The following is a 16,668-nucleotide window of genomic DNA, read 5'->3' on the forward strand; positions in this document are numbered from 1 at the left end:
AGTGGTGCTTGAGCATCCTAGATTTTCTCTCTGCTTACTTTATTTCAAATAAATGTAGTCCCTGTTCAAGCCCACAGACGTGTAGCTTAAACTCAGCCTCTTCATGATAAATGGACGCAGGTTGTTTCTGTTGCGTGCTCTTTTGTTAATTTTGGGCTCTGTTTGCTGTCTGAAGCCTCTGCAATGTGTGGCTGTTGTTTTAGAGCCACGATTGCTTAAGTGCATCCAGATGTTTGTTAGCTTGGGCCATACAGTGCAGGGAAATGATCCAGGTGACACATGGACGGTTTGGAGGCCATGTATTAGAAAGATGTATGGCTCTGATTAAAGTTTGACTTCCTTAGTAATATTAATGTCCTCTAATCCTCTCCTCCTCCATCACTCACACACCAGGTTCAAAAGCAGCAGCGATGGAGTTCTCTAACAGCATGTATGACCTGGGTTCCCCCGTCAGTGCTGGACCGCTGCAGGTCCTTCAGTTAGCTGAGGACCTCAAACTTTCCTTGGAGCTTCGACCCAGCCAGGAGGAGCGAAACAGCCTCCGAGCACAGCTGCCTGCAGAGACCGCACAGGCTCTTGTAGACTGGCTGCAGAGTGGAGCTGTGAGTACACTGTGTGATTCATTTTGATGTTATCCGTCATTTCAGTGTTGATCGTCTTCTACAAGCAGTGTTTATGCACAAAATTGTGACATCAAATGGAAATGTGACTTTTCCTTTGTCTGTATTTGAGTTTGTATCAGAGGATTTCAGTGTGATGGATCGGCTTTGACTCTTTATGCCATTGTTTGCCCCGTGTTTAGTCTCTGCAGCTGAAAATGAGCATCATTCCAGACTGGAGAGTCTGCGCAGCTCATTTTGTTATTCTCGCCTTCTAAGCGTGAGAATTCCTGTGTTCTTGTTCCTGTAAAGCATTTTTATATATTTGTTTCTTCTACTTGAATTTTCAGGCCCTTTATGTTTGTTAGTGCACGAACGAGGCTGAAAGGCATTTTACATGCACCAAGTCTCGATGCAGCCTTTCCACTTATTAGTGCGGTTATTTAGCAGTCTTGGATGTGTATACAGATTCTTCCATGAAAAATCAACAACTGACTGTTTTTTTTAATAGACTGATAAAAAAGTTCATGCCTTTATTAAATACTTGTTAAATATTTAATGTGCAAAGAAACCATATTCTGTGGGGGTTTCAGCGTTGACTCACATGTTTGTGGTGATTTCTTCTGATGTTTGCAGGGGAAACCTGAGCCTAACAAAGGCATGAACTTATTAGTACGTCTTTGTGTACATGTTCAATATCTCAGGTTTTCTGACATACTCGAATTACATCTCGCACTTAGAAACTCAAGTCATTTTAGCAAGATGACAAGCAAGCAAACACTCCCTTGCTTTCGTGCTGAGGTAACAATTATTGTGTAGCACATACTCGATACTTAATTTACTTGCAATGATTTAAAGTGCTGGACATTTTCTCCCAAATTATTATCAGCTAGTTGAAAAGTCAGCTCGACAACTGGATTACAGTTCAGTCTGAAGTATGACCGGGTCAAATACCTGTGAGCTTAATGCATTTGATATTTTTTTCTGTATGAAATTAAATTAGGCTGTGGCTATGTGATGGCAAAATGACTTCTGACTTGTTGTCGCTTAAAATCCCACAGCCAGGGCTGACAGAGCCACAGTCTTAAAGCTGACGTTAGTTCATAAATTGGACACGGTATTTGTTAAATTAATTTTTATTTGTGTACAGAAACTCCAGTTAAGCGCTGAACAGTGGTCTTAATGTTTCTGATATAACATTTTCATTATGTTATATTCTATTTTTCTTCAGCATATAGTGATGTGAGTTTTTTAACCTTTCCTGACAATCCCAGTGACTTATTTCCTCTTCAGGAGAATCAGGGGGAAAAAAAATCAGACTAATAACTCATCAAAAACGCAGGAAAGAGTCAAAATTAAACGCAGGTCAACGGACAAGGTTCACAGATGTCTGTACAAATACTGCATGCAATGCTGCTTAAATGGTATTTTGCATAATTCATTGCATTCACACATTGTCAGACTCGCAGTGCTAGCTCCAGCAGCCTTCTTTTCTTGCAGGTTAACTTTTTCACTCGTGCAGAATGCGGTTGCACACTTGACACAGACTACATACAGCAGGGGGGAATCACTCATGTTTGTACAGATGACTCTCCACCTGGAGTGCTACCATCTACCGGCTTTGGTTAGTGGCAGGTGGTTGTTTAACATCATAGATCCAACAGCTAACTGGTGCTGTTCATTAATAAATTAGGAGCTGTTGGTTACATTCACCCACGTTCTGAAAGGGGGACCCTGAATGTGTTTACTACAGCTGTTGTGATATTTCAGGCTGGATGTAGCGATGAACAGACAGACTGCCATCCGTAGAGCTGGAGCGCTATCAAAGCTGAAAACACACTATTACACGCTTTGTGAGATCTGTTTCGTCTCTCTCAGTAAACCGGGAGTTCATTGAGCTGTTCATTTTAAATTTGCAGTGAGACTCTCGCCATCCTAAGAGATTACACAGATGGGTTAGAAATTTGCACTGTATGCTCAGTGTACATGTCTCTGTGGAGACAAGTTATGTTTACTTGCACTCAGAGCAGGGTAGACTGGCTGGAGATGCAAAAGTAATAGCAGCCGATTTTTTGTTTGTTTTTTTTTAGAGGAGGATAGCATCTGAAAAATGAAATCAGACATGCAAAATGTTAACAAAAAGAACCAGATGTTTTGTTTTTTGTTGAAGCCTCTCTTACAGGGTGAATATTTATTTTTGTAGCAAGTAGATCGGAACGCATAAGTAAAGAAAAGCTGGATTCATCTGTTCGGTCAGCAGTGATTAGTGCAGGAGTGCTGGTTCAGGATCACAAACAGACTGCTTTCATTAGTGCTTTTTGAAAGTCATTCAGATTCAATCCAAATCCAACGCATGTTTCTTTAATCTGCATATTGTGCGGAGGGTGCTGTAGCGTATGCTAGTAAAGACGAGGCTGCCTGCGTCTCAGAACTAACGGAAACAAGATGTTCAGCTTTGAAGTTGAGTATGATCATATTCAGTGATTTGACAGTGAGGGAACTCACATGCAAGTGTTGCATTATCTAGTGTTTTCACAGCATGGGGACAGTTGCCTTGGGGTCAGAGGGGTCAGCCGAAAGGTCAGGAGAGGAGGAAGAGGAGAGGAATTTGGCTGCTGTGCTACAGAATAGTTATTCTCTGCTGCACAAGCTCAGCATGTCTCTGTGAGGATGAGCTCAGGGCTCATTTGGTCTCTGTCCCAGTCCGACACCACGTTTCATCTATTCCTGCTTTCTTTCTTGCTCGCTTCTTTTCCTTTTTTGGTTTCCTGCTTGTTGTCGTGCTTTTCCTACAAAGTCATACTTGAGCTAATTTGGCATTGACAGCTAGACATATACAGTGTGCCAAAGACAGGACGATACAGTAAAGTTACCCTCCCGATGTCTGACTATAGCTTTGATACATCATCTGAAGTTTGGTTATATATCAGTGAAACATGTTATCAGGGTGTGTTTTGCTCCACATATATTAATGAAAGCGTTCCTTTTCTTTTTTACTGTTTACACTAAAATACTTTTCACATCATGGGTTACCTCTCAGCATGTTTCATCTTTATTAACCCTTTCATGGATTTCATCAAAAGGAGGAAATAAGCGGAGAGATTTAGGACAAGTTCCATTAGGTTCTCCTCAGAGACATCATTACATCTCCATTATTATCAACTTCCTGTGCAGCTTTCCCTCCCTCACACCCTGTCTCTGTCCTGTGTGGCCTCTCAGCCAGTCCAATATCTCTGTTTATTGTTTACTCTTTACTATTTTACCCCCTCTCCCTCTTTCTTTTCCTTCATCCATTCTTTTTCCCTGTAAAGCTACTGTTCTTGCTCACTGATACTTTGCATTTATGGACACATTCCATTTAGTTTTTAATGCAAGCTTGTCTGTAAATGAGGTAGTTTCTATTTAGGCACTCAAATGTCTGTCGAGAGGATTGGATTGCTCAGGGCTGCTGCTGTAAGGTAGGTCTAACTGCTCCAATACATTATAGCAAATGTGGTACGGTTTGATGTTTGAAACCTTGCAGCTCAGGTGGATCTTTTGGTATTTTGTGAAAAATGTAGTTTTTTGACTTTCCTGCTTTTGTCATTTATGTGAGGTTTTTTCTTCTTCTCTTGCCGAGTTTTGTCCTGCAGCAGTGCAAAGTTTTACCCACAGTTATTGAGATGGAAAGTAGATCTTGGAAAGCAGCGTTTTGAACTCCTACTTTGTTTCAACAGCAGATGTCTCACATGTTGCACTCAATCACTGGCCAAGCCTCCCTCCACCCCTCCCTTCCTCCCTCTTGCCTTCTTTGTTTCTTCCTCTCTTTGATTCACTGCTGCTTTCCTCCACAGTGCTGTCCCACTTTTCAGTCCAAGTTCAGTGTGATGTGCACAGTGTTGTACGTGACACTTTTGTCTTTATTAATATGTTATTTTAATTCATGCGGCCCAGCAGCACGAGGTGGGTGTTTTACAATAAGGTGCTGTTTTTGGTCACCATTTAAAATCTAACACTGTCTGGAGGCTGTTAATCATCTTCAGTGCCAAAGGCTTTTTCCCAATGCATTAATGCAGTATCACTCCAGTTCCCTGCTTTTTCTTTTTAAGCATTTTATTTAAAATGAATACTCAAAGAGGTCAAGGTAGAAGAATTACTTGTTCTTTCTGTTCCTCTCCCTTTGTGAGTTTAAAATTTTAAGCAAAAGCCAAAACTGTATTTGATCCAGACTACACCGTTCTCCCTTCCAAGTGTTTTCATCCCTTTGAGTCTCCGGACCACTGCTTTTAAAAAAAAAAAGGTCTGTGGAAATGTATTTCTCCTCATCCACATCGTCCGCTGGAGTCCCTTTGGTGGTTACTACACCCAGTATCACAAGTTAAACTGCAGATGCTCATGAAGAAGTACACACAAGGTGACTTTAAGTTAAAAGCACTGTGTCAGCGCTGAAAGCTGTAGAGGAGACAGGAAAATGACTTTGAGGAAAGGACAAGAAGCAAAAATAAACACAAACATGCTTTTCTTCAACTTGGAAAGTTCATGCATTAATACTGTGTTCAGTTCTTGCGCTGACCGTCTTGTCAAACCAAGTAGATATCCTAATCTAGCACTTTTTCGAGTTGTGTATTTGTAGAAGGTTATTACTAACTAAACAAAACAAAAACCATTAAAAAAGTTTCTCGTAAGTTATCTGAGTCAGTAGATCAGGGATTAAGGAACAATGTCTCACTGAGTCTGGATAATCCACAGTCAACAGTTTCCAGAGGGACTGTTCCTGTAGTGGAAAGCTGCTAACATTGCCTGAAAATTTCAATAGCAGATGAACAAAAGCCTGGCAGATAATCAAGGCAGATAGAATGTAAGGCTGGCTGCTCCCTCTCATGCTCATCCTGTCCACCTTCTCCCCCCTTCCGTCGGCTCTTTGTTACTTCGGGAACATGGCGCGAACAATTTCTCTTCAACGACGTAATCCGATAACAACCGATCTCTTTACCCGTCGGCTTCCCGTGGCTGTCATGCGACCGGCTATTGCAGTTAATAATACAACAGCTTCTTGCCATTTTTTGTGTTTCTTTTTATCGCTGTGTAACTGATTTCAATTGAAAGCCTGCGTGCGCTAGTACCTCTTGCCACGAGTTCCCAGAATCCTTTGCGGTTTTACCCCTGAATGACGTCACATTTTCAATCTCTATAGCCTGAGCAACAGGATCAAAGTCAGTTGTGCTCTGCAATTAGTCTGCACCCCACGGCCTTCTCTCCAGAGCATACTTCATGGTGAAGCACATGTAAACACAGGAAGCATCATAAGTGTATTTCTGGCAGGAAGTTGTGATAGCCGGTGACGGCTGCTCATTACTGCTGACCCAGAGATGGTTGTCTCCTGTGTTCTTGACGCAGATGAACATTTTCAGTTTCCCCAAACCTGCTGAAGAGAAAATATACAAAAAAAACCTGAACTCTTCGATTTTTTTATACATAGAAATACAACTATACAAGTTCTTTCAGCAGAAACTGTCAAGAGTTTATTAAAAATGAGATGGAATGAAAGAAAATAGGTCAGGATTTTGTTTTTACAGAGCAGTGTCCCAGATTTAATGTTTTCACTCAGTAGTTTATTATTTTGTTATATTTCTTTCTTTGTTTTTGTATTTTACATTGAAAAATGGATTTGTCTATAATACAGCCATGTGTTGACAGAAGATGCCAGAATACTCTGTGCAGCTTAGGACCCTATTTAACGTTACACATAGTTGTGCGATTTATTACGGCTTTTCTGCCCGTCCTGCAGGCTGACAGTTGGTAGGAGTGGGTAGAACTATTAGGAATTAAAAAGGAAAAGAGAAATATCGGGGTGCTGTTTTACCCTCAGCTGATTTTGGTCCCCCTTTTGTTCTCAAAGCACATCGGTTAAAACCATTCACTGCATATAAACAAGGTTAACTGTGCTATAGACATTCTCTTCATGTCTGGAAGACAGACATAAACATGGAGACCTTTGACAATCTCTGAGAGTGACTGCAGTCGTCAGGCTGTGACTGTTTGCAGGAATGTTTGCTCCTATCAGGTGACCTGAGCTTGTGATCAAAGTGGTCATGAGTGTTCAACAGCCTCAGGGTGTAGGGAACCAATTAGTCACCACAAGTTGTGATGAATTAGGAGCTGGCTTTGTCAAACTGAATGTGTCCAGTGTTCGATGGTTTTTCGTGTGAGCCGATTTAATGCAAGTTTGCTCGGCTAATGTCATCTCAGGATGGTGCTGCGTGATGGTGATTATCTCTCTTGTTCACAGTATTCACAAAGTATTTTCCTTTATTTGATAAAATACTGCCATTTGGTATCCAAATGGCAGTATTGTCACCATGCAAAATATTGCAATACTATGTTGTAGCTAAATGCCACCCTGTAAAACGATTATATTCACTTATCTCATGGGGTTTAACAGTTTTCTGCTTCATTTGAAAAACCTATTATGTGTTTCCCTTTCATCATTTTTATATTTTTCACCATTCTTCATGCCCCTCCCTCTAACTGAGGACAGAACAGAATTTAGATAGAGGTATTTGGCAGTTAGGCTCTGATGGCCGTGTTGGTGTTAGAGATTAGAGCAGGACCTCCCGGAGGCTGCTGGTGGAGATGAAGCTGGAGACTTGAATGGAGACTGAAAGATAAGAGGCAGCGATGGGGAGGAGGCAGATTGCATGAAGGCGACTGCAAAGGAGAAAGATGCGCAGTGAGATTTAAAGTACGCGGCGTGAATGCTGATTGGTCTGAACAAGGCTGGGAGAAAGATGATTGGACTAGACCACTGATGTCACAAACAGCTTGACAGCTTGTAAAAGTGGAAGAGATTTGAAGCTCAGATTTAGGAGCAGACAGATGTGAGACTGTAGATCTACCTTATTGAACTTGCGCATAAGCTTCGTTAAAATGATGCATGAGACAGACCTTCTGCTTGAGCATGCACAGGAGCGTGAAAGAGGCAGAAAGATTGTATTAAGAGACAAAGTTGGAGGAAGAAAGTGTGGCCATATCAAAATTTGCAGTATTTTGACATATTACAGCTCTATTTTCAGTAATACAAAGCATGACTCCATGAAATTACAGTTTACATCCAACTTTTTTTTACATTTTAGGACTTGAATCACTTGTAATCACCTGCACAAAAGCGCTATTTGTTACTGGGGTTTGTGTGGCTGTAAATAAACTTGCCGTTCAGACCAAATGGCTGAGATTGTTGTGGTGGACTCTGTAAAATACACAGGAAATGGAAACCTGAGCTAAAGGGCTTAAACATGTGGAGGATCACACACAGAGACAGACGAACAGGAGGCAAAGAAAGTGAGCCAGCGTCTCCCGGCACTGTGACTTAATTAAAAGAGCACACGAAAAAAAAGGAGGGAGACGGGCCTCCTGGCATGATTTGTGTTTGTGCTGACAGTACAGCCTGTTGCTGCTTTGCCCACTTATCTGACATCAGACGCTGCTGCTTTAGAGGCTACATATGAGAGCGGGAGAGAGGAAACATAGGCCAACACTGAGACACAAACAGATGACAGAGAAAGAAGAAAAATGGCAAACCCTCCCACCGTCCCCCCCTCCTTCTTTTTCGGTTTGACCATTTGGCTGTCAGATGGACCTTGGCAGAGAGCGAGAGAGAGAAAAGAGGGGGAACGATTCAAAAGTGAAGAAAGGAAGAAAAGAGAAAGAGAAGGGGAAAGGAAGGAGGGCAAAGGAGGGGGACCGACAACTCCAACCAGAACGGGAATAAAAGAGGGCGTGGAGAAGGCAGAGAGCGTCCAGGGAAAAGGACAAATAAGTTGGAAAGTGAAGAAGGGGAGTAAGTAGGGAGAGGGAGAGAAAGAGAGGGAAAACACAGTGGGACTAAAGAAGGAAAGAGAGAAGTAGGAGGAGGGGGACCAAGCAGGGGGGAGTTTTCCCTCTGAGGAGGCAGAGATCATAAAAAGCCCTCCTCCACAGCTGTGAACATCGCAGTCACACGCACACTTGCATGACAGTACTCACATGCTGCAGCAGTTTGCTCAGTCCACTGTTAGTTTGTGAAACTTGCACATAAGACACACTCAGAGGCTGATAGTCCCATAAGAACACAAGAAAATAGGCAGGGCAGCAATGGGCTGGGAGCATGGAGACTCCCATTGACTTCTACAGACACTTCTCCTGGCTGAAAAAGGTGAGTTAGGGTTTGTTTATATGCTCCTTCTCCTGCGTCTTCTTCTTCCCCCCTTTTTAAATATGTTCGTGTCTGTCCGTGTTGCACATTCCTTTCATTAGGTTGATGCCTCGGAGGAAACTTTTAGTTGGAAAACAGAGAGAGGGGAGAGATGTTTGAAGGAGAAGCTGCCGTCGCAAAGCAGTTGTTCCACTTTAGATGCCTGACATTGTCCTCCTGTTATTGTTTTATTTCCTGGCGACAGACTTTGTGATGTAATTTCCCTCAGCTCAAGAGCTGGACTGCATCTCCTGTTGTTGTTGTTGTGTTATAAAGGCACGCATCCATGAGGACTGTGTTATCAGATTGGAAATATTCACTATCAGCTGACTGTTGTTGTCAAAGCAGTGTCTAATGCTCTGGGGGTTAAGCAGAGAGAGACTTAGCGCTGCAGGATGTGTGTTGTAAAGACATGTGAGCAAGTCTTTAACTGATGAGATACCACATTTGTCTGATTTACTTAGGTTTATTTAATTTATCTTTAAAATCGTGAGGCTATGCTGCTTTTAAGCATGCTAGTGTTTTACATTATTGCAGTTTCTTTCTTCAAGATGTGACCTTTAAACTAACATTCACAGATCATTCACAGAGTTCCAGCAACTGCTAAGGTCAATGGCAAAGATCTCAAGGTGACAGTAAATCAGCTTATGCTGTTTTTATTGATGCCTCTCTCTGGGATTTATTCTGTGAATATATATGATAAGAAATTAATTGTGCAAAGTTTTCTTCACTGAAGGTGTCGCTCTGTCTCTTTTAAGGGGCTCCTTCACATGCTTAAAAGATTTTGCTGCATTTTGCCTCATTCACATCATTCTGCATTACTTCCTATCTGTTTCTCTAATATCTAACATTTAACGCTAAAACGTTATTCTACTCGGACTTCTCTGACACAGTGACTCATCAGATTAATAGAAAGTTTAAGCCTGTCAGTGAGTCCCCCTAGACTTCTATGAGCCTTGTGTCATTTTTATGGATTATTATTTTATATTTTGCCACAGTGGACGTATATTTTGAGAAATGACTCTTCACCGGGGCAGAGAATGTGTAAAAACAGGCTCTTTGTTTGACTTCTTGAAGTAGACCTGGACTGAAGACATGTTGGCCAGTCTGCACTTCGTCACACTAATTCAAAAGGCTGTGAGAGGGTCAGGACTTGGTTATAAGGTTAGATAAGAGCATCTTACCACTTGGCCACCAGATGGTGAGTTACACTTCTAGGAACGTTATTAGGTCAGTTTTATCTTTTAGCTAAATGAGTGAGATGAATAACTTTCATTTCAAAGTTTGCTGGGATAAAAAAATATCCATCCATCCATCTTCTACTGCTTATCCAGGTCCGGTAGGAGGGTTCAGCACTCTAAGCAAAAAAGCACAGACTTCCCTCATTGCATTCATAAAATCACCAGTCAAGAGGTTTGCTAAACTTACCCCAAACTAAGGTTTATTAATGGCTCAATCTGGAGCACTGATACAATCAGTTGTCTACCTCCAGTGCACTGAACAAATGTGATGCTACTTCATGTTATAGTTACAGTTGGAAAGAGGAACTTGGATGAGAAAGTTAACCATAGACTGAACCAATAACTAGTAGGCACGGCTACAACAACCCAGCTGAAACTGTCCTGAACTCTGTTTTGCTCTGTCAGTGCATCGTTGTGATTTTCCTCTCAGTGTTTCAAATCGTCCAACAGATTTACTGACAGGATTTGTTTTACTGCCACGTCTGCATCTTATAATGTATCTGAGGTAGAGTGAAGTTAGGGGTGGAGTGAAATAGCATTAAATAAATGAACCCTTACAAAGGTGCACAGATGCATCTGTGTGTGAGGACGTACATCTGAGTTCTTTTACTTGCTGTTGACCTGGCCAGCATGTGTGAAATAAACATTAGCATGTTAAAATGTATTATTATTATTATTATTATTTAACATTATTTATGCAATACAATCTCTTTTCTTATTTTTTAGTAAGATAGTCCAAGTTACTCATTCAGTCTGTTTTGTTAAAAATGGAATAAAGCCTTTGTTAGCATTCAGCAGATTAGCTTGATCTCAGTGCTAGCCCATGTGAGTTGATACTCTCCTGAGGCTACACATCTCATTCTGGCAGTTATAACTCTCATCACGCTGCTTCAGCCTTCACAGTTGCTTTGCGACTCACTTCTGCTCTACAACTGATCCACCTCAGTGTCCTGGATATGATCATTTATTCTTGCTTTGTTCTGTGGGTGGGTGTGGGCTTTCCACATATGCTCAGAGAACATCACATGGTCCCACAACAGCAAAGCTGCCATTTATAAATTGTTCCAGATACGATTACAGTGATAAACAAGTTTATTAGACCAGTGTAAGGTTTTTTTCTTAAATTAACCAAAATATTGTTTTATGTTTCTGTAATGATCAATGCACCAGTGTGCAGAAGTTCAGGCCTTTTGACTTTCTTCTGTTAGTTATTTTTATTCAGTTTCACTCACTTCTCTATTGATATTAATTGTGTTTTATTGTTATACAGCACTTTGTGGCTTTTATGTCTTTGAAAAGCACCATATAAATAAAGTTCACTTCCTTACTTACTAATCAAAATTCTATTTTTAAAGCTAAAATACAATTATCGTTGCTATCTATGAATTTTCAAATGTAGTGCTTTACAAAAAAAACTCCAGAGAGCACAGATATTTACTTGCATTTGAAAAATTTGTTTTAATGTTTGAATTGATTAACTTCTGATTTCTCAGAGAAGTCCAGTGCGCCAGCTCAAATTTGGGCATCAAAATCGGAACTCAGTTAATTCAGTGTTTTTATGACAGTTGGTCTGATACAGTTGTTAAATAAGCACTGTACATATTTACTTCAGATAATGAGGACCAAATTAGCAAAGAGTTTTAAAGAGCAAATTAGGTGATCCTTTTGTTTAATCCGTGTGTGATGGTTATTTCCAGACAGAGAAAAGGCCATTTATTTTAGTAGTATACTAAACCAGCTATCATTCCCTTCTCCCACACTGCCAGCTTGGTCCTGTTTCCTTTTTCTTTGTCTTTTTTTAAACAAACGTAACAGTAAACAGCTGTTTTCATCTTCGAATTGCTGAGGCTAACGTGATTATAGTGGTAAGATCAAGATGAAGGTTAATCAAACTTGGATCTGGAGAAACAGAAATGACAATTCATCCTAAATGCCACTGACTCACCTTCAGATTCACTTTCCACACTCAGTGGGACTGTTTACTGTCAAGCTGAGCAGACAGCAAATTGAATTGGACTTTAAATTGCATTTAGAGACACTGTGGTGTGACTAGAGAGAATACCTAAGCTAATGTGCTGCACACGCTGCTGCAGCGCTAAATCGAATGAGCACTCACGACTCAGATTAGGGCCAACGAGGGACGAAAACCAAAAACTAAAAGCATTTGGTTTTGGATGGAAGGTCAGGCTTTGACTTTGAAAGTGAGCAGTAAGATTCTACATGAATTCTGTGGACGTACATGTTACCTGCTTACAGAGCGCTGACCTTTGGAGCACTTTTATGTGAATCACTTAAAGTAGGTGGGTAGTGTGCTGCATGCTGTCATGCATTCTTAGACACTGGGATCACGCCACTGTATGTCATTACAGTTCCACCCATTCCACTGGCCACAACATTTATTGTGAATACACCGAGAAAAGTACGACTAATAAAACATGTCTGTATTCATTCCAGTGTAATCATTTATATTGAGTGGATAGTGTTTCCTCTCCTCTTGTGCAAAGCCTTGTTAAATATTTGGTCTGCTGCAGTGAAGTGTACTCACTTTATATAAATTGTACTAGAACTATGATTAGAATTTCATTAGTGTTGAATAAAATATGAATTTTATGGTCCTGTTTTTTGAGAGAACATCCTGAAAAAACTCAAAAGGTAGTTTCGTATTTAGCTCTAAATGATTTAAATATTTTCTTAGCTGATTAGAGGAATTATTAATTATCATAAATACCTGATTTAATATATTTGAATAAAAATGTGCTGTGTAAGCAAAAACCACTCAAGGTAATGGGTCAGTATTTATTTAACTGATGCTCCACCCTGTTTTTACTTGTACTGGAAGTACTTTTACTTCATGATACAAACTGAAACGCCTCTAAAAACGTAATATTTTCTAGGTTCACAGAGAGAACCTGTTTAATTAAATTTTTACTGCTACTAATATTCTAGTAGTTTTCAGCTAAATTTCCCAGATTTAGTCAGAAGTGCTAATGGAAAACTCAAGGAAACTGAAAAAACAACTGCAGAACTGTAATATATAATGATAGTGCAAAGACATTACACTGTGGCCCCAAACCGTCTTGCTCTGTCCATTCTCACTCAATCCACCAGGCGATAACAGATAAAAACAGACGGGCCTGGTTTCTTTTATCGGTCCATTCAAACGCTGTGTCATCACCACCCTGAAATGGCCTTGCTTCTCTTCGGTCTTCTGATGGGAAGATCTGTGATTACAGCAGATTTCCCACTGGAATGAGAAACTGTAAATGTAACATTATTACAGCCTTACATTTTATAACTTGAGAGACACTCTGAAAGAAACAGTTTGTCCCCCACCCCCTTTCTACCACCGTCTCTGTTTAATTTCAAGTCTGATAATGGGTTTAATGCATCCATATGGTCCACGTCAGGTGACCTAGCTGGTGTACATCCTGTGACCTCAGCTTCAGACAGTTCATCCAGGATTACAGGCTGATTTTAGGGTTTTTCATCTGTGCGCTGAGACTGCCTTTGAGGGATGAAAGAGACTGATAAGGTTTTGGAAGCTCACTAATGTGCCTTGAAGCTAAAGTTTAGAGTAGTTGTTGTGGCATCAGATAAGAGTTTCAGCTAAAAGCACAAAAAAACCCTCGATGTTTACGTTTTCTTTAAAACTGGGTCATCGCCATGATAGTAGGAAAGGTCGGCTTCTTGTAGCAAACAGTTACATTTACACTGCTGCATATTTTAGCCTAAAGGCGTTTTATATATTTATTTTTCTGGACTTTGAAGCTAGTTAAGCTAATCGTAGTTTAGACGGGTGTGGAGTGGATTTTTGGCAGTAAGAGGCTTAAATGTTGATTGCTTAAATGACAGTAATGGTTGTGGGGATTGTTGGCAAATCTGGGCCCCCCTCAAATCTTTAGGGACAGATGCAGAAAGTTCCACCGACACACGATCATCATTGTACAAGAAAACACTGCAGTGCTGAGCGATGACAATGTGGTTTTACTACTACAAGTGATTTTAACATTATCCACAGTCATTTGATTGATTGTAATAATTGATAATAATAACTGTGATACTTAATTCAGGCCTAAATTTCACACACAGTCTTGATATATTACCAGAATGACCATCAGTTCCTTTACAGCTGCTACTGCTTTCTGTCATTTCAGGTGGAAACAGATCTATAATGGACTTTTGGGCTGGTGTCAATACTAGTGTTTCAAGTAGTCATATACAAGGTTCATACTTTTATAGCATATATCCACACTGGATGTTTGGTGGGGGTGAGAGGGAAAAACACAATCAAACATGTAGAAGCAGGTGCAAGTGAAATTATCTTTGGAATATCATGAAGCAGCCAAGTAAACACAGACATGGTCGAGACGAGCACCAGAATGGAGAAGAGAGGTGATTTAAGTGACTCTGGAAATGGCCCGGTTGTTGATGCCAAACAAGGTGGTCGGAACATTTAAGAAACTGCTGATCTACTGGGATTTTCCCAAATAAAACAGGGTTTGCAGAGCCTGAAATGGTCTGAAAAAAGAAAACATCCGGTGATTTCCCTGTGTGAAAATGCCCAGCTGATGTAAGACGTCAACGGTAACTCAAAGACTCACTCCTTACAACCAAGATTTGTTGAAGAGCACTTCTGAATGTGCAGCACTTCAAAACGTGAAGCAGATGAACTACAGCAGGAGAAGACCACACCAAGTGCCTTCCTGATTGCTGATCACATACATCCCTTTAATGACCACAGTGTACCTTGTCTCCTGACAGCTGTTTCCAGCAGGATGGCACGCCATGTCTGAAAGCTCAAATCATTTCAAACTGGTGTCTTGAACATGACGATGCGTTCACTGTGCTCAAATGGCCTCCAGAGTCACCAGATACCAATCCAGCAGAGCACCTTTGGGATCATAGATGTTTAACTGACAGCTGTCATGTCAGTATACACCAAAACCTGTAAGGGATGTTTCTAGCACCTTCTTGAATCTGGTTTAAAAGAAATAGCAAGATTTCTGTTAAGGACAAACATAGTGTTGAAGCTCCAGTTTTAAGAGCTCATTCGGTTTGAGCTGTAATGTAATATTGCTGTTTCCCACACAGTCTTTGTTTGGCATTGATACAGTGTTACTGGCCAGTACACGTCACTCTGTTTCTTAACATTATGTAGGGTTAGCACAAAGCTAAATCTCAGCTGCAGTTTAACAGGCCTGCAAATGCAAACTGATTTAGCCAAAGTGTTTCTAACAACAGGTGGTATTTCTAATCTTGCTGACAGAAGCAGAAAATATCATCTTATCATAAGAATGTTTTCCTCTCTTTCCAAATGTTTGCAGCAGCATGTTGGGGAGCGGAGGAGCCAGCAGCATTCAAACACATTCTGACTCTTAAAGCTGAGCAGAGAAATGGAAACAGGACAGACATCATCATTCAGGAATAAAGCCATTTAAAAATGTTCGGCTTGACTTTCATTTTCACTTCCTGAGTTGCGGACTGCATAATTCTGCCATAACCTTAATAGCAGGGCAATAAGGAACTGGCAAAAGAACTTCTGACCAAAGGGAAATGTCTCTTTCACTGTTTGCATGTTCTTAAGTTCACATTAGAAAGCATTTCTATTTCGACACAGAGCCTGACACGGCTTTTTCTCCTGACAGGCTGCTGCAAATACATTGATATCTGATATGTTTTGTTAGACTTACAGTAGTCAGAGATGAAAAAGGTGGAAATTATAGCACAAGCTTTAGCACAATGTCGATGATTTGGCTCCGCTATCCTGCTATTTCCAGATTAACAGAAGTCAGATGAGTCAGATGATGTTTCATAACTTCGTATCATGTGCTTTGTGAAAAATGTGTATTTATACAGCATCGGCTCTGTGAGTTCCTTGTGCAAGAGTCAGCAGTCTTGCCCAGACCAGCTCTGGACATTAAGCGAGAGGATTATGTGTACAGCTTGGTTCTTTGTCAAACTCTGAAGCATCAGCAGCGCAAAAATCCGCAATATTCTGACATTTATATGCATTTAACGTTAGCAGCTAAGCCATATTACTGGCTGTTTATAATCTTATTGTATAGATATTTCAGTCTGACTACCTGTAATCTAACAGTTTACACGTCTTTGTATTTTAAATTCAACATTGGCAATATGTATGTTTGCTGAATCATGCTTTTTGCTTTTGTTCAAAGCATCCCAGACAAAGTAAATAAGTTATTTTCTGACTTCAACAGCACTTTTTATAATGTATTTGTGCAGTTTTGTGAATAATAGATACTCTTTTCTGTTTTAGAGAACCTTGTTGTGTCTGGCTTATGAGTAGCTAGATGAAATTGCCCCTGTCTTGGGGAAGCGCATCCCCCCCGTGTTTGTTGGGTGGTTAAGGTGTAATTCAGCATCAGACCTGCCAAATTTAGCTTCCATGTGCCAAACTAAGATGTTTAGGATGAGCAGGCATCTATTCATCTGTGGTTTAGACAAATAAACACTCATTAGGAAGCTTTTGTTGCAGGCTAACAAGTTGTCATCTCCACCTCTCACATACACACCAAAAAAGCCACTGACTAAAATCCGCTAACAGAAGCTTGGAAACGGTCACCTTGGCTACCTTCATTTTTTCTATACAGTCTTTGGT

At 40.5% G+C, this 16,668-nt stretch overlaps 1 protein-coding gene across 5 annotated transcripts in view; it reads left to right on the forward strand.

Annotated features, from left to right (window-relative positions):
* Positions 1 to 16,668, forward strand: part of ppfibp2b (PPFIA binding protein 2b) — a 93,761-nt gene that overhangs the window by 33,100 nt on the left and 43,993 nt on the right. For 4 of the 5 annotated variants that reach the window (XM_040036043.1, XM_040036063.1, XM_040036052.1 and 1 more), the window contains exon 3: positions 394 to 602. In XM_040036043.1, the coding sequence (XP_039891977.1) occupies positions 394 to 602 (209 nt within the window). Of the gene's footprint in view, positions 1 to 393; positions 603 to 6,167; positions 8,770 to 16,668 lie in introns of those variants that run through there. The other variant, XM_040036070.1, reaches the window with a different exon arrangement.

This window comes from Simochromis diagramma, unplaced genomic scaffold, assembly GCF_900408965.1.
Source record: "Simochromis diagramma unplaced genomic scaffold, fSimDia1.1 OVJJ01000333.1, whole genome shotgun sequence".
In the NCBI taxonomy this organism is placed as follows: domain Eukaryota; kingdom Metazoa; phylum Chordata; class Actinopteri; order Cichliformes; family Cichlidae; genus Simochromis; species Simochromis diagramma.